The 23,536-nt window shown below is 39.5% G+C and overlaps 1 protein-coding gene across 1 annotated transcript; it reads left to right on the top strand.

Annotated features, from left to right (window-relative positions):
• The first annotated feature begins 6,136 nt into the window (after positions 1–6,136).
• On the top strand, positions 6,137–9,971 carry ID4 (inhibitor of DNA binding 4). The gene is made up of 3 exons (XM_077809101.1): positions 6,137–6,786; positions 7,897–7,955; positions 8,516–9,971. The coding sequence occupies exons 1-2, from the start codon at positions 6,358–6,360 to the stop codon at positions 7,939–7,941; spliced, it is 474 nt and encodes a 157-aa protein (XP_077665227.1). The 5' UTR covers positions 6,137–6,357; the 3' UTR covers positions 7,942–7,955; positions 8,516–9,971.
• Positions 9,972–23,536: the final 13,565 nt, after the last annotated feature.

Below are 23,536 nucleotides of genomic sequence, written 5' to 3'. Positions count from 1 at the left end.
GGGCTATTTGCAGATTCTCCCTGCAGGATGAATTAAGTGTGTGATAAAATGAATCTTAATACAAACCCATAACAAACATATGAAAATAAAATGAGGCCATACCATGTTATCAGTTTACAAGCAGATCTTCCTATAGGTTTGCTGTGGAGTTCTGTTTTAAAACCAGTAGCATGATATAGTACATTGGACTGGTCTAAAACTACAAGAATTAAAATCAAAGTTAAGTTTGGATCTTCAACTTCAATCTGCTACTTTGTATTAGAATTTGGCATATTATTCTTACAGAAGTTGCTAGGAATACTCAGCTATTCTCTTAAATTCCTTTCCTCTCCTCTTCAATTAATTTGAATCCCCAAAACATGCACCTTGGAATTTTATATCTGACATTTAGAAGGATTTGTTTTCAGTACATTTCCTCAGAAAAAGGATGTTGATGCCTCATGTTCTACAATATTTTAAGGCAATGTGTACAAAATAGTATTGTTTAAAGAAATGGACATTCCTGTGCAATTATTAGACTAGTGCTCATTCTGTCACATGGAAGGACAAAAAATGATGGGAGAAGAAAAGGAAAGGAGAGAAGAAACAAGAAGGAGGAAGAAAATATTCTACTCCCACTACGAATTTTTTCTCCTCTCCATCCCATCAACTCATAAGGAATCAACCTTTTTAGTTATTTCAATGTATATCCAAAATTTCCCACCAAAATTCAACCCGAGGCAGACAGCCAGGATTGTAAATTTCAGCCCAAATAGTAGTAGTTTGGGTGAAGTTATAAGCAACTGAAAACAGCATCTTATACTAGGAAGTATCAGGTAACCTTAATAATAGGTGTTACTGCCAGCCCCACCTATTTTTTTTTAAAAAAAAAAAGCAATTGTCCAAATATCATGCTGTGGAGGAAACTTCCCCTACCTCTTCTGCTCACTGAAATGGTCACCCTTATTGTACTTATTCTGTACCTATTTGCAGAAGACAGAAACTGAAGGAAAAACACATGACAAGGTATATGACTGTATATAAGTATACTGCCACCTCTGATTTGTGATAAGGAAGGATGCTTTAAATTGAACAAATACCTCATCATCCAAAAAAAAATCTGTTGACTCTGAAATGTTGTAGTACTTTCAAAATGGAAATATAATGCAATATATGAAAGCGGTTATAAAGCAAGGTTATATTGTCCTTTTATTCTATCTTGGGCAAGTGGAACAAGCATATTATTTTAAGTCTGTATCCATGCCACCAGTGGAATGGGTGGTTGGAAACAGTAGGTATGTGTTGCCAGTATTCTAACAAGGGGTTCTCACAATTTTTTCCCTCTTTATTCTGTGATAAACATCATGCATATGGTGGGAGATAGGGGAGGATGCTATAAAGAACAGAGGTGAAGGATTTGGAAATCTGTTTTTTGTTCAAAGGAAAAACAGCTTTTTTATTACCATAAACAGGGAAGGAGAAAACAAACTTATATTAAGTGAGTTTGTTGGCTATGTTTATGATTTTGTTCCTGAAACATATATAGAATAGCAGACTTTAATTAGTGTAATTTAAAGTGGCATCTGGAGGTGAGAAACTTGCTGGAGACAGGGTGTTCCAGGGTTTTCCTCTCCTAGAACATGTTTTTAAAACACCTTCCAGTTAATGTAACCTGGCAGATTCCAGAAGCAGAAAACTTGCTCAAAGAAGTAGTTTGAGGAGCCCACGGGATGAGTCATCTCTCTGGCAAGGATGGCAGAGCAGTATCCAGAAAAGGGATGAATTCCACCTGTCTCTTAGGAATTGCAGAAGTGGTGAACAATTGTACTGTACCATGATACTTTGCCCTCCTCCTGATTCTAAGGATCTTCACTGATCCCACCTTGTGAGTCCGGGAGGCAGCATGTCATTCTTACCACCTAATATGGGGATCCAAGTGGATATATGCATGTAGGAGTAATCATCCAATAATCATTTTTTTCATTTCCCCCCTTTCCCCTTTTTTTCATTTTACCTCACCCCTGCTGCCAGCAGGAGATTAGCTGTGGGGTTGGGTGGGAGAGCACAGTACACATTATTGTGTTATTATAAATGACATCACAACTAGCTAGATATTTTAATTGAAGTTAAATAACCAACATTATTGCCATTTAAGTGATAGCAATAATATACAGTAATAGCACCACTGAGGGATCAATTGCTATTATCCTGATAAACCATAAACCATTTAGAGATTTATAATGCTTTTTTAATGTTCAGTCCTGTGAGATGCTGAGTATCCTCGTCCCCCATTGAAGTCAGTTTGCACTGGAGGTTCTCGATACCTTGTGCAGGAGGTGCTCAGCTCCTTGCAGGATTGGGCACACATCAGGATAAAACTCATTATACCACTTATCAGCCTTATGCAAAATAATTCTAAATAATGTTCTGGATTTCACTGAGCTGTTTAGAGACTGTGTCCAAAAAAAAAAAAAAAATAGAGCAGTTAACTAAGCCACTTCTTAAAATTCTTGTTAAGTAAGAATTGCACAATTTTCAAAAGCTATATCCCACAGCATCTTGTGTGCAGACAATACTCGCTGTGTGTCTATACAATTCTTTTTCTGTTTAAAAAAATGTAAATGGCTTAAATTATTTAACGGTTACTGCACACTACATGCATAAATGTGGGGTTTTTAATATTTTATATATAGGGTTGCCAATTTTGGTTGGACATTGGAGGTTTCATCACATGACAATCTTTAATTAAAGATTAATCTTTAATTCCTGGAGACTCCAGGACAATCCTGGAGCTTGGCAACCCTATTTATATATGCTGCAAATATTTTAAATAACATGTTACAATCCAATTCAGCAGTTGGTTCAACGGCATAGTATTGTATACAAAAGACCTGTGAATCAAGTATGATCTCAGTGGAAATGTCTCATTCATTCGGCTCTTGGAACAATTGTAACTGTTCCTTGACACTGTATGAGGTCCTGAAGAGCCATGTGACCCTGATACACTGTCAATGGAAGGGTTTATTTTTCTATTGGAGTGAATCATATGTTCACATATTCAGAAATGTTTGACCAAATTCAACTTGCTTTGTTCACGAGAGAAGTCTCACTGATTTAAATGGCTCCATTCACGCAAGGAAGATTAGCCAGTAATGATGTTTACATTTTTAACTTGTTTTGTTTTTATATTTAAAGCAAAAGAAACTGTTATATTTAATATTAATGATCTGACTTGAATTTAGACATTCTCAAATAAGATGATCACTTCAAACACAAAATATACAGCCAGAGTTGGTAACACTGGGAATTGGGACTCTAATCCACGGAGTAACTCAGCCAACAGAGGAGAACTCCTCCAGCTAACCTGGAAGGGACCACTCATTTTAAGATATCCAGAGGAGTTTTTATAAATCCATAATTGGTATGGTTCAAAACAGGAGCAGTTAACGCCTATATATTCGAACATTGAAAAATATTGCTATTAATAGGACTAAGGAGTGAAAAGCAGTTACTGCCCCCTCTCTTCTTGTATGGATAAAGAGTTTCACTATGCTCAACTCAATGCATGATTCCTAACAGATTGAGGTTCCCAATACACTACTAGAGCAATTTAATTAACTTCTGGGGCACATCCAATCTAAACAGAAAAAACATTGGACCCAGCCCTGTTCCCATTGAAGTCAATGGCAAAACTGCCAATGACTTCAATGAGAGCAGAAGCAGGCCAATTGTTGACAGGGAACTGATGTCTGCTTGCTCATCCATGCACGGCAGACTATCATGTATCATTAGTATTATAGGGAGTTACCAGAGGGAGTTACCAGAGGAAGTCCCTGAATATTTATAGGACAAGTTTTTTTCACAATTTATATTGATAGGTCAGCAATGGGAACACATAACATTTTCCCATAAATTTTAGATGAGTCTGCAACAATGCACAAAAATCCATACAGTACCATTTGGCTCCTGTGTTATGGAAGTAGACTGATGAAAAAATAGATCTGTAACATATCAAGATATCGCAAATTTCCAAAAATATTGACTAATCTTTAGGACCCAAATCAGTCTCAATGGAATTTCCATGATGCCAATGGGGTTTATTATATATATACACATCTGTTCACATCAGATCAGCTCCAGGAGAAATGGTTACATACTAGGATTTCCCACAAATTTTCAGTGAGATCAAATCAGCTCTGATTCTATACAAATAGACCAATTAAATTCTATAGTGTACCTAGTTTCACAGAGATTTTAATTAAGATCAGATCAGCAAGATTTTAGTCTACATACTTAACACTATCTACAGATTATTTTTTTTGAAAATGAAAAACCTTACGTCTGTCCATCTCATCAGGAGTCTGGGGAATAGACAAGGCATAACTATAATTTAGGGCCTGATGTATCACACTGATGAAAATCAGGAGTAACTTCACTGAAGTTCCTGGAGTTTCACGGTGTAAAACCAGTGTAAGGTATAGCAGAGTATATAGCTGATGACAATATGCCTGTCATGACATGGTCACTGTTTAGCTCACTAATTTAGATCCCAGTCCTACAAAGATTTACACAGGTGCTTAATTTTATGCCCTGTAAGTAGCCCCATTGTACACACTACTCATAGTGTGTACAGTTAAGAATGTGCATAAGTCTTTGCAGGATTGGGGACTGATATTGTACCTTTTAGGGGGTGGAAAATATGCACTCTTTATACTGTTATGAAAAGATGACCCAACCTCTCCTCCCATTCAAGGTTCTAGGCTTAACTGTTTCCCTCTGTATCCTTTGTACATCACTCTGTGACTAGGTGTGGTGGGGGAATGCAATCATCAGTCACCATTAACTATGAATTTCTTTCCTTCTATTAAATTTTACTCACCAGTCTTGCAGCCCTTGCTCATTCAAACAGCACTGTACTCAAGTAAATAGTTCTATTGAAATAATTGAGACAGTTTACATGGGTAAGGAGTAAGGACTGTTTGTATGAGTTGCAAGATTGTGCCTTTTATTTCTTACTCTAATGTTCAGTTCACCTGCATCTGTTCTGAATCCTCATGAGGAGTTAATAGAAAGTTTAAGCAAGGCATGATTAAATTAAAAGGCTGCAATCCACCACACAATGACCTAGGCAGGACTCTGGAGTATGTGCCTGTTAATTTTAATGTGCTGTCTCAAAGTACAGAACTCTGGACGTTTCTAGCATCATATTTAAAACATGATACATTTACTAATACGTGATCTGATGCATTAATGGACCAAATTAATTTACAGGTATGAATTTTACATAAAATGGATTAATATTATATGTCATAGAGGAATTTTAAATACTCCATCTCCATGAATTTTTAATAATTATGTGCTCTAATTTAATGTTCCATAGCAATCGCTTTTCTTGATTTTCTACCCCTCCCCCCCGCACTCAAATTTGGATTATTTTTTTCTTTAAATCAACGTCCCTCAAAAGACTCTGTGTGTCTACGTGTAGGGGGAGGAAAGCAGTGAAAGGTTAAAAAAATACATTGAATGAGGCTAGAAATTGCAAACAGCATCCCCACCTCTGTTATTTGTAGAAATATTTGCTGGTGATGATTAAGCAGTCTGAAGAATAAATAGACAGCAAAAAAAAAAGTGTGTACGGTAAAATGACATTAGCAATCTCCAATTGCTCCTTGCAGGCTTCAAGGATAGATCAGAGGAGGGGATGCCTACTGCTGGCACAGCCAGTTGTGAGTGCCGATGGGAATGGCAGGATTCAGCAGCCTCATTCAGCAGCAGAGTGAATTCCATTCGCATTCCCGCAGTTCTTCCTTCCTAGGAACTTCTCTCTCCTCCTCCACCTCCCTCCGCTCCCTTGGGTTCAGCACTCTCCCCAGCCCGAGACCCCACAGCATTGACGGCATGGAGCGTCCTCGCCATTGGCCAGAGCGGCGTTCCATGGAGGGAGGAAGCGGCGGTGATTGGCCAAAACGCGGCGCTCCGCACCCCCTTCTCCCCTCTCCTTTGCACACATTTCCCCTCCCCCGCGCGCCTCTTACCTCCTCCTTTCCCCGGGCCAGGGCAGCGCGAGCCCCGCCTGTCTGTACCCCGTGCTATATATATAGGGCGGCGCTGCAAGCCGGGCTGAGCAGAGGCGGCTGGGCTGTAGTGGGAGCGAAGGGGAAGGGTAGTGAATGACTAGGCTGGGCGGGTGGCTTTTCTTCGCACGGTCTGGCATCCCCTCTGGCAAAGCCCGGAGATTGTATCCAGAGACGGGCTGCCCCTGCGTGGTTGCGTTAGGAAGGGATCGCTGCGTTGGCTGAGCGCTGCCTCTTGCTCTTGTTGCGTTGCGGGCGGTACGCGGTGTGCATCGGTGCCCGAGGGGACCTCTCCCTGTGCACCATGAAAGCGGTCAGCCCCGTCCGCCACCCCAGCAGGAAGGCACAGGCGGGCTGCTGCGGCGGCGCTGGGGGAGGCGGCGGCGGAGGAGGAGGCGGCGGAGGCGGGCAGTTGGCTCTGCGCTGCCTGGCCGAGCACGGCTGCAAGGGGGCCCCGTCGGGCGAGGAGCCGGCGTCGCTGTGCCTGCAGTGCGATATGAATGACTGTTACAGCCGGCTCCGGAAGCTAGTGCCCACCATCCCGCCCAATAAGCGGGTCAGCAAAGTGGAGATCCTGCAGCATGTCATCGACTACATCCTCGACCTGCAGCTGGCTCTGGAGACGCACCCGGCTCTGCTCAGGCAGCAGCAACAGCAGCCACCCCCGCTGCACCCAGGGAGCTGTCCCGCAGCCACCCCCCGGACCCCGCTTACAGCCCTCAACACCGACCCGGTAAGCGCCGTGGCAGGGAAAACGCGAGGCGCTGCCCTGGCCGTGTTGCCCACGCTGGGCAGGGATGTGTACGTGTAGCGTTGGCCAGCCAGCTAGGGACTGCAGGGCTCATACTGGGCGCTCCGTGAAGGGTGTGTGGCCAGGGTACCCCGGACTCCGGCGTCGACAGAGATTCCCTTTAGGCGTGTGAGTGCTACACGGACGGTATCCGTGTGTTCGTGCTACGGGCGCCCGAGACCCGATCGGGAGTCAGCGGGAGTCTTGCCATTGACTTTAGTGCGAGCAGGATCTGTCCGCAAGTATGCACCGATAGCCGCTGTTCAGCGTACTTCCGTTGTGTGATCCATTCAGTGTGTGCATCTCACACACACCTGTCTGTAGATGCACACACTTTGTACCGGGGCACACGCTTCCCCTTAGAATGATGAGCTGTACGCTTGTGTGTATATAGACATACGCACACACATCTACCCTTCCTGTATAGTTACAGCCAGTCAGGGAAGTATATCTGATGTGTGTACACACAGGAATCCGTACAATGATTCTGGACACACTTACGGGTACTATAGCTGATCTAAACACTTAAGGGGAGTGTGCACATTTAACTGTTTGAGGGTATATGTATATATGTATACACACACCCTGAAACCCTTTATAAACCCTTCTGTATATAAAAAAGGCTGTGGCTGGGAGCGGGAAGGATCTTTCTTCTCCAGGATCCACCCTTAGCAGCAGAAGGTGTTTGCTTCTGAGGGACAGAAAGGAACCTGTGACTCTCCAGCCGGCGGTGCCAGGGCGATGGGTCCGGCTGTGTGCTCGGAATGTGACACTCAGCAGCCCCTGGTGTCCCTGCCTGTGTTGGAGCCAGGAGGTGTCACGCTGAGAATCTAGCAACCTGCTGTGGGGTGCACTGATCTGTGGGCGGTAGGACTTGGCTGGCCCAGGCTGGCAGTCCTTGTGGCTTGCGCTCTCCATTGTGGAGCTTGTCACCTCTCTAGGCTGGTCTCTGCCCGTGTGCGTGATCCAGACACAAGCACAGGTATCATGGCCAAGCTAATTATTTGCACTCATTTTTATTTTTTTTTTTTTTACTGGTGTTTTGTTGTGCAGGCTGGCGCTGTTAACAAGCAGGGGGACAGTATTCTGTGCCGCTGAACTGCACTCTCAAGGTGAGTCTCAGTTAATTATTGGGCATCTAGAGAAAAGGCTTCATCTCTGCCATCTGTAGGATTGTTACACCAGTGCCCTTTGCACTGTAAATGTTTCAGCTAGCTCTTTTTTTCAAAGGGGTTGGAGTCTTGCGCATTCCTTAGGAGTTAATTTCTTCTCCATTAAACGCATGAATCATGTATTATTCTAGAAGCACTAGTGCCTCTCTGACCTGAGTGCACCTACATTCTTTTCTAAAGAAAGTCTCTTTTCCTAGCATTGAGACCGTCTTTCCTTTTTGTCTCATCTGGAGTGCAGAAATGGGGTCTGGACTGAGCAAACAAGGTTTGCTGGAAGCCTATTTTATTATTATTATTTAAACCCCCTGTGTCAAGCGCTTATCACTGGGGCTTGCAGCTGTGTATTCCTCTGGTTTGGCCTAGCATGGGAGCTGAGGTTGTTGTTTGACCTGGTTTGTTTTGGGTTGTTGATCAAGCATGTCTTGTGTTTTGTTGGTGGCGCCACTCAGTCTGGAGCAAAAACGGTTCACACACCCCCTCTATTCATTCCTCTTCCACAGGTGTGCAGCAGGCAGACCCAGAGCCAGAGGAGCAGAGAAAAACACATTAGAGAGGGAGGGGGAAAAAGAAATATCAGCCATCAGATGAGAGGAAAAAATAATTCAACCCCAGAATCGTTTCCATGCTTCCTTCTGAGAGAGAACCTTTCACCGTTTTGCACGTTCATAGCATTTTAAACATGTCTTTTTTCTGTGCATTTTATAGCAGATGTGAATTGTTTGTTTATTTTGGTGGGATGAGACTTAAAACTTAAGCAGAAAAGTGTGACTCTTCTGTTGGATAGAAGATGGAGAGTAAATCAAACTTTAGAACTATAACTGTAAGGGACCGAGCAGCTGAATTTTGAAGCTTTACTAATCTACCAGAGCATTGTAGATATATTTGACATCTATTGTTTAAAATAGATGATTTTATTGGGGCCCAGGGAACTTTCTTCTCCCTGCAGGAATGTTACATATTGTATAGATAAATGAGTGACATTTCATACTGTGTATATATAGAGATGTTCTATAAGTGTAAGTGAGAAAAGTATATGCTTTAATAGACTACTGTAATTATAAAATATTTTTAATTAAATATTTTTTGTAAATATTATAAAGGTGTGTATGTTTTTTTTAATGTGTGGGAATATTTCTTTAGAACATTATTTACAGCTCAGGTACAGAGCTGCTAATATGAAAATATCTTGACAGTTAAGGTTTTTGCCCAGTGTCTTTTTAGACTTGGAAGTTACAGCTATAGCTAGTGGTCCTGCATGATTGCATGAGATGTCTAATTGCAAATAAACTTGTGTTGAGTCCATACAAACGTGTTTTTCTTCAATCTAGATTAAAATGTTGATAATTGTATTATACATTTTGAAACTACACTTTTGTCAATTAGGCACACGGGTTTTTAGTGCATTATATACAAGTAGTGTTAAGACAGTGTTTTTTTTTTTACTGAGATTAGAAAAACAAATTCTATCTACTTTTTCATATTGAAGGCAATGCTTTAGGTCTTTAATCAGCTTTTATAAAATCTGCTGTTGCATCAAAATCCAGAAACTTACTGTGGAACTTCATTTAACAACAAAAGGCTTATTGTCACAAACTTTCATTCTTATTGCATATTACTTTTAAAAAGTGAAAACAGTTCTCTGCTTGCAACCAAAGGGCAAACCATTAACAAATGAACAGTTACTGTTTCGTCCAAAGAATATTGATATGGGATTGTGGAAAAGCACACAAGCAAAATCATTATGATCAGTGATGTAAATCCATCTTAAAATGAACTTAAGTAGACCAAAAATCAGATAACTGCATCAAGATTATTTTTCTAATACAAAATGACTTTCATTTCATTGCAGCTATGTTACAGTTAAAATCCTGTTTAATCTCTGTGATGTGTAAATTCTACATGTGAACATTAAACTAGATTTACGTGTCTTTGTACTGTGATTCTTCTGCTTATTTCTTCAATCCTCTAAATTTATACAATTGCTTCATTTTCGTATACGTGTTGCTTAATGGATGAGTTCATTTTATAGCAGTCTTATGTACAATAAAGTTTTACAGTCTGTAAAGTAATGTCCAAGCTATGAGAAAGTTATGCATTTTGTGTGATCAGTAGTCCACGGATCAGTGAGGTGGGATTTTCAGACAGTGGGAGAATTAAGCAGAATTTAATTGGGTGCTTTGTAAATAGTTAGCCAACTGTGTGTGTAACATGGTCTGTTTGATTTAAAAAGTGGGAGGATTTGTTTTAGATTATACAAGTGTCAAAAGTGTTAGGGCCCAAGGGACTTTTTTTATTATGTTAAATATTTATGAGGAAATCAACTGCTGTGGTGGCTAGCTAACAACTAAAGTGGTAATGTGTTAACAAGATGAATATTTTCTTAAAATAATTGCATTAAGATCAAACAAGCCAAAAAAACAGCAAACACTTATCTGCAAACATGCCACTGCATATCCATTAAAATCAATGGAGTTTCATACGTGTAAAACTGGTTTAAGAGACAAGAAACAGGTTCTGAAACTTCCTATAGTCCCACCTTTGAAGTTGTAATACTGTTAGTTTAATAAACAAAATATAAGTGCTTGTAATATCAAGTAATGCTTCTCTGAAGTAAAAACATTTAATGCTGTTTTCTTCAAATAATGCAATGAGAGTAAGTAATAAAAACACTAATTCTAGAATTTTGTACTGAAGTCTGTTTTTCTCATGTTACAGAAATAGGAAAATTCAAAAAACCCTTTACCTGCTCCATGGAGTTGTTTAATCTATTCATTTTGTGAGACAGGCTTGTTTTGTTTGTTGGATTTTTTTGTTGTTGTTTGTTGTTAAAATTTGGCATTTGTAGTGCCCACCTATTTTATCTTACATTGATGGACATACTATGTATGGGGTTTTTTTTCCCCAGAAGTCAACAAGACTTAATTTTCAAGTCCTATTTTTTGTTGCCAGTTAAACACTGTTCTGCTACTTCGGGGTAGTAGGAAGGAAAAAGCAAAACGAGCTGCCTCAAAAATATGAAACCACTTTGTAATGTTTGCACAAATAAAGAGTTTATTGGGAGAGCTCCTGCTGGAACCTGTCCCCCTACGTCTCTTTAACAATATAGAATGCACTCTTAAGTATCAAATTCTGGTGCCACGTTAAGGCAAATTCCCATGGAATTAAATGGGACAAGGCTTTGGCCATAGCTTTTTAAAAAAATGGTGCTATGCAACAATTTAGATCAGTTAGAAAAATTAATTTTTTTAAATGCCATGAGAAATCTTTTGTTGTTCTATAAATGTCCTTAACGCTCCAGATTTAAAGGCTTCAATGCAATGTTAAAAGGGAAAAATATTCCACACATAGGAGATGCTGTTCTTGGTTTATTTCTTATGCAATGTGTGAAACTGTAAACAAGGACAACTTAACAGCTTGTTTATGGATTATTAACATCAGTACACACCTAACTACTGGGGTTTTTTTACTTACAAAGTTTATTTGTCACCACTTTTAGCTTCTTACAAAATAACTTTTATTTAACCCTATACATAGTTTCACTTGCTCCACACCCCAATGAATATTCATAGAATTAAAAAAAATCTTTCCCAAAATGTCTGATTTATTGTTAGACAGTACCTAAATTGTTCCTTAAAGGGAGCCATTTCATTGACAAAAGTTATGGTTGATCAGTGGAGTGGCTGTCAGATTAGGAATCGGGAGAACTGTGTTCTATTCCCTGCTCTGGAGCAAGCTGCTGTCTAACTTATTTTCTGTGTTTCAGTTTTCCACTTATATGTCTTTACAAAGATAAGTACACATCATTAAAGTACATTGGGATGAATGGACAAACTCTTAGATATTATTATTTAATTAATCTTGCTGTGAGACAAAAGTTTCAGATATGGAAGGAAATTAACTTTAGGAAAATTTAGGCTGATTATCAGGATCAGTTAATTGATTCCAGAATGGATTCTTAAGGGAAGTCACGAGACACTGCTTCTCCGTTGCTTGAGATCATTTAAAACTACATTAGAAAAGGGGCTGGAAAATGCATTGGAAGGAGGGACAGATGAGGTGACTGCATAGGTCTTTTCTATCCTTAACTTATATAGTATCCATTGAACGTCAATGATTATTAGATATGTCACACTGTGTGTTTTAGATTAGGTGCAATATTAAAGTTCTGATCACTTGCAGTCATTAAGGAGCCCTTTCCAATTTCATAAGCATGAAAGTGTTTACTGCAGTGTTCTAGTCAAATTCATCCTGTTTATTAATTGTTATCTGCCATTTCAGATGGCTATGGCATTTGATTTCACTTCCTAAATTGTCGTGTAGTGTTGTTAAACAGTTGAGGCATTTCAGTCATAGGAGAAGTGCTTGTAATATATTCCTTAGCTACCTTACAGGTGTGTTCTAATGCTAGATTAATTAAACATTTGAAAAGTACTTTGAGATCATAGAGTGAAAAGCATTATGTAAACATAAGATACTAGTTTACTATTTCTTTTTGAATGAATGAATAGTTGTGTGTGTTTAAATTTTACCTAAATATGGTATCAAAAAAAGTAATGGTATAAAAACAGTGATTTTAGTTGCAATACCATCTCATGGTTTGTTCTGTAGGAATGCAGACACTGTTACCTACATTATTCTCAAAGCAATATTAAATATCCTGTTTAAGACACACTGAGCTAAATTTATGCCTGATGCATATACATATAAATTAATGGAGATATTCTAGATTTACACCAGTGAACCAATACTGTTTGGTCCATTTAATTGAAAAAGATTCACAAATGTATTTGTCTATATAAAATGCCTTCCTAATTTATTCTTGCATCTTACACTGAGCAGATCCACATTGTAATAAAACCACAAGACACATTAATGTTACAGATCTCTCCTAAATGCATAAAAGGCAAGAAGAGTTAAGACTGACACTTGTGGTAAACACTGCTCTTACTTAACTCTTGCTGTTGCCCTTATGTTGTGCAGTACATACAGAAGTCTGTTCTTCCAACACCACAAATAAGAGTTACATACAGTTTATGATCCATGGTACTGTTCTTAGACCCTGCAGTTTCTAGGCACAAGAGGGTGATTTAAGGACAAAAGCCCCTATGCTCCAACCAACATCACCCACCCAATTTAGTGCAGAGTAGAGCAAAACCGGATAAAAAGCAGTTTGGGGAAAAAAGCTGCGTTGTATGATGCTGTCCCCCACTCCCCTGTGTAACTAGCTAAATCCCTTCCACAACAGTCATGCAGTGAACAGAACATACAGAAAGGGGCATTGTCCTGGGAATGAACTCCACTAAGTGGTATGCTCCTATACGCAAAAATTAGGGGCCTGATCCAAAGCGTATTGAAGTCAATGCTAGGAGTCCTATTTATCTTAATGGGCTTTGGATAGGGTCCTATGTGTTGTAAGTTAATACTTTCCCCATCAGAGGTGTCAAAGAGTGCAACAGTGTGCCATTCAGCCAATGGCAGCAAAGTTAGCATGCCAGCTGTGCTGCTATGGCTAGTGGTCAATGTGGAAGATGGCATCCAGAGGGGGCCCCCTTTTTACAGCTGGCCACGATTGGCACAGTTAGGGTATTGGTGCATGGATCCTTAACCCTCAGTGGTTTTTGTAGCCCTACTCTCTGCTTATAACAAACACAGAGAGAGGATAAACACATCAGCGGGAAGAAAAACAAGTGTACCGTAACTTTTACGAAGTCCGGGGGTGGCTGGTATGAGGGTGTTCCCATTTGCACTTTTGGCTTGAAAGGGGAAAATATGGCCCATAGGGCTTGTGTACACTGAAAAATACTAGCAATTCTTCCACTGGTGGTCTAGCACCAGTCCTAACAATGGTGGAAGAACCATTGTGTAGGATAGCGTAGGCCAGGAGCAGAGCCTGGACTCTTGCCTCTGCGGCTGTGTTTACATTGTAATTAAAAACCCACGGCTGGCCTGTGCCAGCTGACTGGGGCTCAGAGGGCTGTTTAATTGCAGTGTAGATGTTCAGGCTTGGGCTGCAGCCTGAGCTGTGGGACCCTCTCACCTCGCAGGGTCCAACAGCCCAGGTTCCAGCCCAAGCCTGAATGTCTACACCACAGTTAAACAGCCCCTTAGGCCGAGCCACAAGAGCTGGAGTCAGCTACCACGGGCAAGCCACGGGTGCGTAATTGCACTGTAGACATACCCTAATTTTCCTTCCTTTGATGGGCTGGAAACACCCTTTGACATGTTTTTCTGATTTCACCTCCTTTTATCCTTGGGTTTGTTTTTTTCAAAACAGTATGTGTTTATCAGCTGACATGATACACTAATGTCTGATAAAAGAAATGATTTGCTTAGACAATTTTTACACTGTATACCATTTACTTAAAGGCCATAATGGCTCCTTGTGAGCAGCATGTCATGTAAATAAGTATTTCAATGACTTCTAACATGCATATTATGTACTCCATAGATCAATGGCTCCTTTGAAGCCATTACACTTTATCTTGTAAATTCATATTTAGACTTTTTGAAAGTGTATTATTTATTCAACAGGCTACCACTTCATTCAGAGAGTCTACAGTCTATCATCTAAATATGTATTTACATCATTTAAAAATAAATATCACTCTATGTATTCAACAGATTGGAAGAGCTCCTCTGCAAACGTTAAAGAGGAGAAAACTTTCAAATGCAGCAGACTAACATAAACCTATTTAACTTTTCATGTCCTTTTCTTCAGAATTTTTTTTCCTTCTTGACAGTGTGTCCTGTTCTTCACTTACTGGCAGTAGAGTCATTGAGCTGCATTTGTGACATCTTGTGTAAACATGCTGACGGTCAGAAATGCAGGATTACAGGCTAGAATGAACCCTATGCTTCCACAAGCAGAGGATATGGCAGATCCTGGCCTCAAGGGAGCAGAAGGGCAGAGTGCTATATTCACATCATCATCTTTCCCTTTGACCCTGCTGAAGCTCCTATGGGCTAATTGGAGGATGGGCTTCACATGTAGAAAGCTTGCTGAGGAAATGGCCATGAGGGCAGCATCAGACTTCCCAGCCCTGTGTAACTTTAGTAGTTAAGGTAAATGATGATGGTATCAGTGTCAACTCACTTCCTTTCCCCAATTTATGATGGGGATGGGAAGTCAGTGGGGACTGTGGGGCTAGTGGGGAAACCCACTGGACTGGATCTTTCAGGAACCATGGTGGGATGGGACTAGTTTGGGCAGAGAGGGGCCAGGAATCAGTGCACAGACACAGGGCCTCCATGTTGATGACTCTGTGCAACTTCAGATATTAAAGAATAACATTAGGGGCCACACACCCTTCTTTTTCAATTGCGTGGTTAACAGTTCCACCTAAATGGAAGAATGTGTAAGAAACTGTGAGGGGAATGTAACAGTTTCCAGTTCCTTAAACATGAGTGGCCCATATAGATAAGAGGATCCTATAACCTCAATGCAAGATCATGAAGGAAGCAAAGCTGGGCTGAGGGAGATAAAGTCCATTCAAACACAAATGGCTACAACAATAGGGATGGGAATGCTAAACATTACTGGCAGAGTAATTTACTTGTATGAATGTTCTGCCTCGCTTACCCAGTTTAAACAGTCTTACTTCTAGGTGTACGTTGTTTGTGTTAACCTCTTCAGGACTTCGTCATTTGCTACAGATGAGCAGAATAAAAACAATGAAAAGTTGCCGTACATGCATATATCTATTTTCAAATTGTTTAAAATTCAGCTGATCCATTCAAGAGGTCCTAGAACCTCATCATCAATAAGCTGTTAGCATTCCATTTTGAAAGACAAAGTTGTTTTTGACTACAACAAAACATATGATCATGATAAACTTTTAAATTTTGTTTTGCACTTTCACAATTTAGTATGAAATTTACTGAACATACGCAAAAAATAAAAAATTCATAAAATATACTTCCTGCCTGGATAACAGTTTTATTATATAAGTTGCAGCCCAGAGGAAATGTTTATAGTCAATATATAAATCTCTGCCAAACTGGCAAGCATCAGTATAGTACACACTTTCCCAGAAATACAGGAACATCTTTTCATAGTCAAATATAAAGAAAATGATTCTAATTACAGTTGACCCTGGTTATAATGGACTCTGATATAGTAAGCTTCTTTTTATAGTGAAATAGAATATTTACGTCCTGCATAGTTTTCCTTATTGAAATGGATAAATTGCTTATAATAATGTTTTCTGGGAAACAATTAGTTTCTAAAAAGAAAAGGAGTACTTGTGGCACCTTAGAGACTAACAAATTTATTTGAGCATAAGCTTTCGTGAGCTACAGCTCACTTTATCGGATGCATTCAGTTTTACTATTATTATTAGTTTCTAATATACCTGATTCTGCAGTTCCTTCAAGCTTTGGAATGCCTACAGACTTAGGCCCAAATCCCCAAAGGTATTTAGGCACCTAATTCCCATTGAAATCAGTGGTACTTAAGTACCTAAATAACTTACAGAATCTGAGCTTAAAGACTATTTCAAAGCCCATTGAAGTCAGTAAGAGTCTTACCGTTGATTTCAAGGGGATTTGAAATCCTGGGGATTGGCCCTGCTTTGAGCAGGGAGTTGGACTAGATGACCTCCTGAGGTCCCTTCCAACCCTGATATTCTATGATTCTATGATTCTATGATTCTATGAATCCAGCCATTAAATGGGAAATCCAAACATGGAGTGATTGAATGATAGTTTCTAAAGGTATGGGCAAAATCCTTCCTTCCTTCCTTGCTCAGGCCCAGATTCTGATCTCTGTTTCATTATTTAAAATGGTGTCACCCCATTAAAGTTATTTGGATTTACACTGATAAATGGAGATCAGACTCTAAGTCACATTCCTTCCTCAGGCATAACTCCCAGTTGAGTCACAAACTTTTGTCTGAGTAATGATATCAGGATTTGGACTTCTATTTATTGTTATCTATTAATCTAAAATGACTATAATTCATTCTGGGTCAGATATTACATGCAGCTGTGGTGTCTCCTCTGACAGTTCTACAGCAAGAAGAAATGTAAAACAAATAGAATGGTATAATCTGAATCCTATAAACTACTTTTCTGTGCAGTTAGGCTCTCGATGACTTCAATAGGCATTTTGATTAGACCCTTTAAAAAGCCTTGCTTTTCAGATAGGCATTCACAGATATGCACCCACATTTATATGTGCCTGACTTAGATGTTCAAACACCCCAATGCACATGTGTAAGCTGGGAGTTGTGTCTGCATGCTGCTATGGATGCATGCAAACCTCAACTGAAGTGTTTGCACTTAGTATTTGTGCACCTAACTTAGATGTGTGGGAAAATATGTGTGCATTTCAACAGCACTCATTTGGAAATTTGGCCCATAACACAGATAAACATTTTTAAAGTTGTAAGATTCTGTTTCCCTTCAGAAGAGCCATTTAGGGCTTGATTTTGCTCCTATTGAAGTCAATGGGGGTTTGGCCACTAACTCAGTGATAGCAAGATCAGATGCTTGTTAAATTAGATTGTTTGAAATTGTTTTACTGTGTTAAGCTTGAATGCTAAATATAAACAGGGGTATCATTCTCTGTTTGTTTGGATTCACTGAAATATTACAACAAATGCTAGTGTCTATATTGCAGGGTGAGTTTGTCTTTTATCCTGCTAGGGGAATATCCATATTGAGATAAACTGTATTTTGTTTTCTTTCAGACAGGTGTGATGGAACACCTGCACAATTCAAAGTTGAATAGCAACTGGTTAACTTTGGTGGGTGGGGTGGGGGACAAATCCTGCTTAACAAGGATGTCAAACTGATCTTTGTTCAACTCTTGCTAGGAGTATCTGTGTCAACAAACTAGAGACAGGTAAACAATCATCTTCTGCTACCACTAGCTTTCAATTTACAGTTCCCCACGAGCTCTTATTATATGAAAGGAAAGGGTGGACTTGGTGTCAACACAAGGCAATAGTAATATTATTTGAACAGGTGTGTAGGGTGTTGCTAACATGAGAGAATGGGAAAGTGGTGGAGAGCAGTTAGTACAGAGCTGTGCTTGTAACAACCAGAGCTCAACAACGTTTATTATCATAACAGTCATAGACGACTAAAGGTTTCACAATGAATGGGTCTGATTTAGCAAATGTGTTAAACCAGTTTTGTTGTTTTCGTGCTTTCTACCTAGATCTCCTACAGAAAAGATCCCAAGAAAATGTGTACAATAAAAATGACATAAGCAGACTCACTGAACATGCAATTACAAAAAGCTAAGCAATCAGGGCACAATTCTCCTTCAGCTTACACCAATATCTCTCCACTGACTTTTTTTAAGTCACTCCTGATTTACCTCAGTTTAGGAAGAGCAAAATAAAAGTTGCCTGTGATAGGAGGGGACTGGGACTTGGTGACTCCTAGGTCCCTTCCAGTCATATGTCCTCAGTTCTTATAATGGCCTCAATATCTAACCTGACAGAGTCAGACAAACACCTTGGTATTAAAATCAAGGGGCCAATGGGATAAATGTGATTTTGTGCAAATCTCTGTGTGTGTGTCTGAGATTATGGGAGGGACATGTAAACCCATGTCTTTGTTTTTCGTTTTGAATAGTGATGATAGCACGTGTTAAAGCTTATACTTCATGGACATTTTGGTGGTGCTTTCCATATCTTATTATATCTGTCTCATCTGAAGGCATAGTCTACACTGACAAAACCAAATACTGTATTCTTTGCTCTTTACAAACTCCCATTGGTATAACAAGAGCTTTGCCTGTGTAAGGACTGGAGATGTTATCATTGTTATTATTGTATTATTAATTGCTTGTTCAATATGCATATAAAGTTAATATTGAATATTTTACATTTGACAGCAAGATACAGTGTAACTTTTAAACACCCCTTTGTTGTCCATAGAAAGAGTCAATATTAGTATTGTTCACTGGAATCCATTCCCAGTGTGTAGCATCTCTTAGTGTTGAAATAAATGCATCTATGATTTAAAAAAAACGTTATAATGGGATATATCCTTTTAGCAAGAAAATTATATGCCACCACAGGGAATGGAAGCAGTAGAAATAATCTTTTGGAGTCTGCATTTTAAGGACCTCTTGGTATCATTTTAGAAAGGATTAGTATGGCACATCCTTTAGTGAAGTATGTGGGCCTCCATCATGGGAGACAAAGGGAAAATATTTCTCTAGCAGGCTTTTGCAGTAGGGTTATCTGTTATGATTCACTGAGGAGAACAGCTATAAGAGGTTACAAAATAGTATTCAGCAGAGAATATAAATTACTTGAAGATTTTACAGACAATTAGACAACCCTTCAGTGCATTTATAAAAGTGCTTGAGCTCTTATTTCAAGGAAACTCAAAGAGTAGCAAATTCTAAGCCAGGAAAGTTAGGACTCTGCCCTGTTCCCAACTGAATTCAGTAGCAAAACACTATTTAACTTCAATGAGTATCCTGAGTATTTTCATAAAAAGCATCGCAGACCTATTGGCCTTTGCAAACACTAGTTTTATTATAATTAGGAATGAATTAATCTTTCAGGCTTCCATTTGTGTGGGCTACTCAAAGCTGAGGTTTATTTGCAGGGATTGACCCCAGATCCCTGCAGGTTTGTCTGGAGATGCTGTGCTAGATTCACCCCTGGCATTCAAACTTGCACCTCCCTAGAGCCAGAGAGGCACTACACTGTGGATAATTTCATGCAAGGGAAGAGCAGGAATATCTATCAATGGGACCCACCAGTGAATTGCACAGATTACTTCAGAGATACTCTAGCAAGTATATACTAAAGATTATGAAGTTTCAGTTCTTTAGGCTTCAAATCCATCTGTCCAGGTTCTCTATTCTTTGGCGAATGTGGACGCACATCTGAGGTGACACAAGAATCCTACTCCCACCTGATTTCAAGCACTGTTGTGCACATCCCTAATTGTTATACTCATGAACAGAACTGCCAGAACACAAGTATCCCCCATGTACTGATTTGGTTCTATTCCATAGTAAATGTTTAGTGTTAAAGCTGTTATTGGTTTAGGGTGTATATTTTAGAAATCCCTTCTCAGATGCATCAGATGTGCATCTTCAGTAGCGCAACATCTGTTATTTGCTAGATGTAAACAGAACAGAAAAATGGGTATTTGCATCATCCAAGGTTCTTTAACGTTCCAAGCAAGCTGGCTGGTTGAGTGAAGCAAATGCAATGCTTAACAAAACAATTTTTTTCTGGAGAGCAACATTTTATTAAAAATTAAATGGGTAAACTGGGTGAAATGCATTTGCCTTATGTAAACCCTAATTTTTCTATGATCCAGTGCATCCTTTAAATGTACCTGTTCCCTAATTTACTATTTCTTTGTAAACAGTATGCAATTTTTAAAAAGGTACAGTAAATATTAATCTAAACCCTACACAAATAGAAGGCAAGTGATGGCTGGTCACAAAGAACTTATTCTGCGTCAAAACATTCCAGGTTTTTATTTTAATTTAGTATTTGTACTTTGTTCCCTTTTTGCACATATGATTTCTTCCCATTGAAATGGTACATTTCGTAGGACCATAAAGGAGAGAAGGAAAAATGAAACCAATAAATATCAAAAATAGACTCTGGCCCTGATTCAGCAAGTGTCTTAAGTTTACGCTTATCTAAGTCAATGGGACTAACTGCATGCTTTATTTAGGCATGTATTCAAGAACCTTGTTGAACTGGAGCCTTGATTTGGGAGAAGTGGATTCGATCATTTTTCTTTAGAACAGTTTAACATTTCTTTCAAATATCATGTCTACTTTGTGTACCTCAGTCAGTCCCTTCTTCATGTGACTATTCCAAGGCAATGCTTGACTTGGATGCATAGTCAGTTTTATATGTGTGCAGGATAATGAGAGTTATGGTTGCACAACAAGAAGAAATTATACAAATATTCCCTTGAAAAATGAAGTGTTAAAGTTGCTAATATCAATGATCAATTAATAGCATTTGTATGTAAATCTACACTTCTAGGAACAAATTCTTTGTAGATTAAATTTAATCTTTCAGAACATGATATGTGTATTTCATAACTGGTGATTTTTCAGTCATGACATTCTTCTACACGCTTGGATTCTTCTTTATTTCAAGCAGCATAAGTAAAATGCTGCCCTCTTTTGAATTTAGGGATGCACTGCACCCATACATGGGAGAATTGTCTAAGGAGTTGACTTGTAAGAGGGTTATAGAGTCTTTTTTTGGATTTGATCAGTGACAGCAAAGGCAAAGCGATTGTTTTGAATTGCTAACTAGAACGAACATAGTTCTTACTTGGACATTAAATCTTCCAAAATATTGGTTTTTTCCATTTATTTTTTTAAATAGTTTATCTTAAAAAAATGGACCTGTTCCTCCATTCTGTAACACTGTTTTTTGTACCAATGTGCCATCTGTGATGCTGTAATGGAGTGGAGAATCAGGCCCATTTTATGTTTTTGCCAGGTCTTGATTCAATTACATATTACCCATTTACTCTGGTGAAAGAATAACTATCTCTGGCAGTTGGGGGAAACCAAATTTTTGCCTGAAAACCTTCCCTGTTGGATCCCTTTGGTGGAGTGATGAGGATCAGGCTGAGACTGGTCCTATCCTGATTCTGTTCTCCAGTGAGGAAAGAATTATGGTCCTTATTTATTCTGTATTTATATTACGGTAACTGCCAGAGAGCCCCTATTGGTTTTGGGACTCCATTGTGTTAGGTGCTGTCCAAACCTATATGAAAATACAGCCCTGCCTTGAGCAGTTCAGGGTGGAAAGTTCCCACCGGCTGTTTCTCCTGTCCCGAGTAGGATTCAACATATTCTTTCCTACCTCGTGTCAGTGAGAGAGTGTAGGAGAGCTGGAGGGGAAATTCCACTGGAGGTTTCCCCGGCTCACTTCTTTTCTTCAGCAATGGTGTTGAGGAAATCACACGACTCTACACCTATTCACACATACTGCTTCACTTTAAAAGAATAGATTCTAGGAGGCATCCAGCAATCTCTCTGATGGAGGCAATGGGTAAAAATGGCTACCATTTCATGTGTCACTGGGGAGTGAATGTAAAGAGGTACACAAAAGGCTAGCATTCATGGTGGTGGCATACAGAAGAGGAGAACCAACATGTGAGAACTAGCTCTCGTCTACAGAAAAATCCATGAGCAATTGGGCGTCTGGTAAGAGGAGTGTGAAAGGGGATATGTATTATGGAGGAATGTTGGGGGAGAGGAGCATACATTGGCGCAGATGTCTCACAAGGGAGAGCAGCCTATCAGTGTTTTCCCAGTCATGACCATGCTGCCTCAGAGGGTTTCCTTTATGCATTATTATTTGTATTACAGTGGCACCCAGAATCCCCAGTCAGGACTGGGACCCCATTTTGCAGGGTATTGTACAAACACACATTCACTGCTTCACAAACCCTACAATCTAAAAGGAAAAAGGTAGGGGTAAGGAATACAATATATACCCAAAGTGATCAGGCTGATGAGGCATGCATCTTATTGTGTATACACATGTACACATATATTGAGGGAGGGGATATTTCATAGTATTTATTTATATTGCTTTACAAAGTATGAAGCAGAAAAGCAGCTCAACAGCAGCTTTCCTTCAAACATCTTCTAGAACATGATAGATAGATTAGATAATGTACTGAACCACCATGAACTGTATATGTACACACACATATAAATACATTATATATATAATCTGACATACACAAAAATACATGATGATTTAATAAAACAAAACTATACAATATGGTTTCAATTGCAGTTTATATAGAAATAAAAATACTATCATAATTTTCCTTTTCCTTGTTGTATGGTGACTAGAAAGACCTGTAATGCATGTAAAACTCGTCTCTTCATTCATTCCCTAAAAAATAATAGATCAGTGAGTTCTCTGATGCTGTTTTAATAATGTAATTTACAATTCCTTGGTTACCAAGCACTCACAGTATAATTAATTTCACAGACCCTTTCTACAAATTTACATGGTCTAATACAATAAGGAAGGAAGGTAGGAAAACAATCTTCTTTCCCACCATCCCTTCAAAGTACCTGGGTCTTGAGCCAGCTGGGTGGTTTAGCAGGCAGTTGTTGTGTGTCGCTTAATGGGAGATGAGGTTTAATTTCCCAATCTTTCTCTCTCTCTTTCTCCCTACAAAGATATATGTTACTCTGAGCCAGCCCAGACTGCAGCACTGTAGACACTGCCCTCAGTGTCCTGGGAAGAGACCTGATCACACCACATTCGTCTGGTGGCCAAATCACAGAGCTACATTAGCATCATTCTTTCAAGACACAGCTGTTCTACTCCTCCCGGATGCAAGATGTGTGTGGCCCACCCTGCTGGTCCCAAGATGTGTGTGGCAAATACTGGAGGACAAGCTGGGCTGAGGGAAGTGGAATTCTAAAGGATAAAAGGCAGGTTACAACCATTCAGTTTCCCTGACCAATTCCCTCCTTTCAGAGTCTCCGCCTGGGATAGCAGAGATTCCCAGGGATACATGCCTTGCTTTGGTCAGAA

Source organism: Eretmochelys imbricata, chromosome 2, assembly GCF_965152235.1.
Source record: "Eretmochelys imbricata isolate rEreImb1 chromosome 2, rEreImb1.hap1, whole genome shotgun sequence".
NCBI classification, from domain to species: domain Eukaryota; kingdom Metazoa; phylum Chordata; order Testudines; family Cheloniidae; genus Eretmochelys; species Eretmochelys imbricata.
Note: the sequence above shows the minus strand (reverse complement) of the source record. Positions and strands in the feature narration are given on the sequence as shown.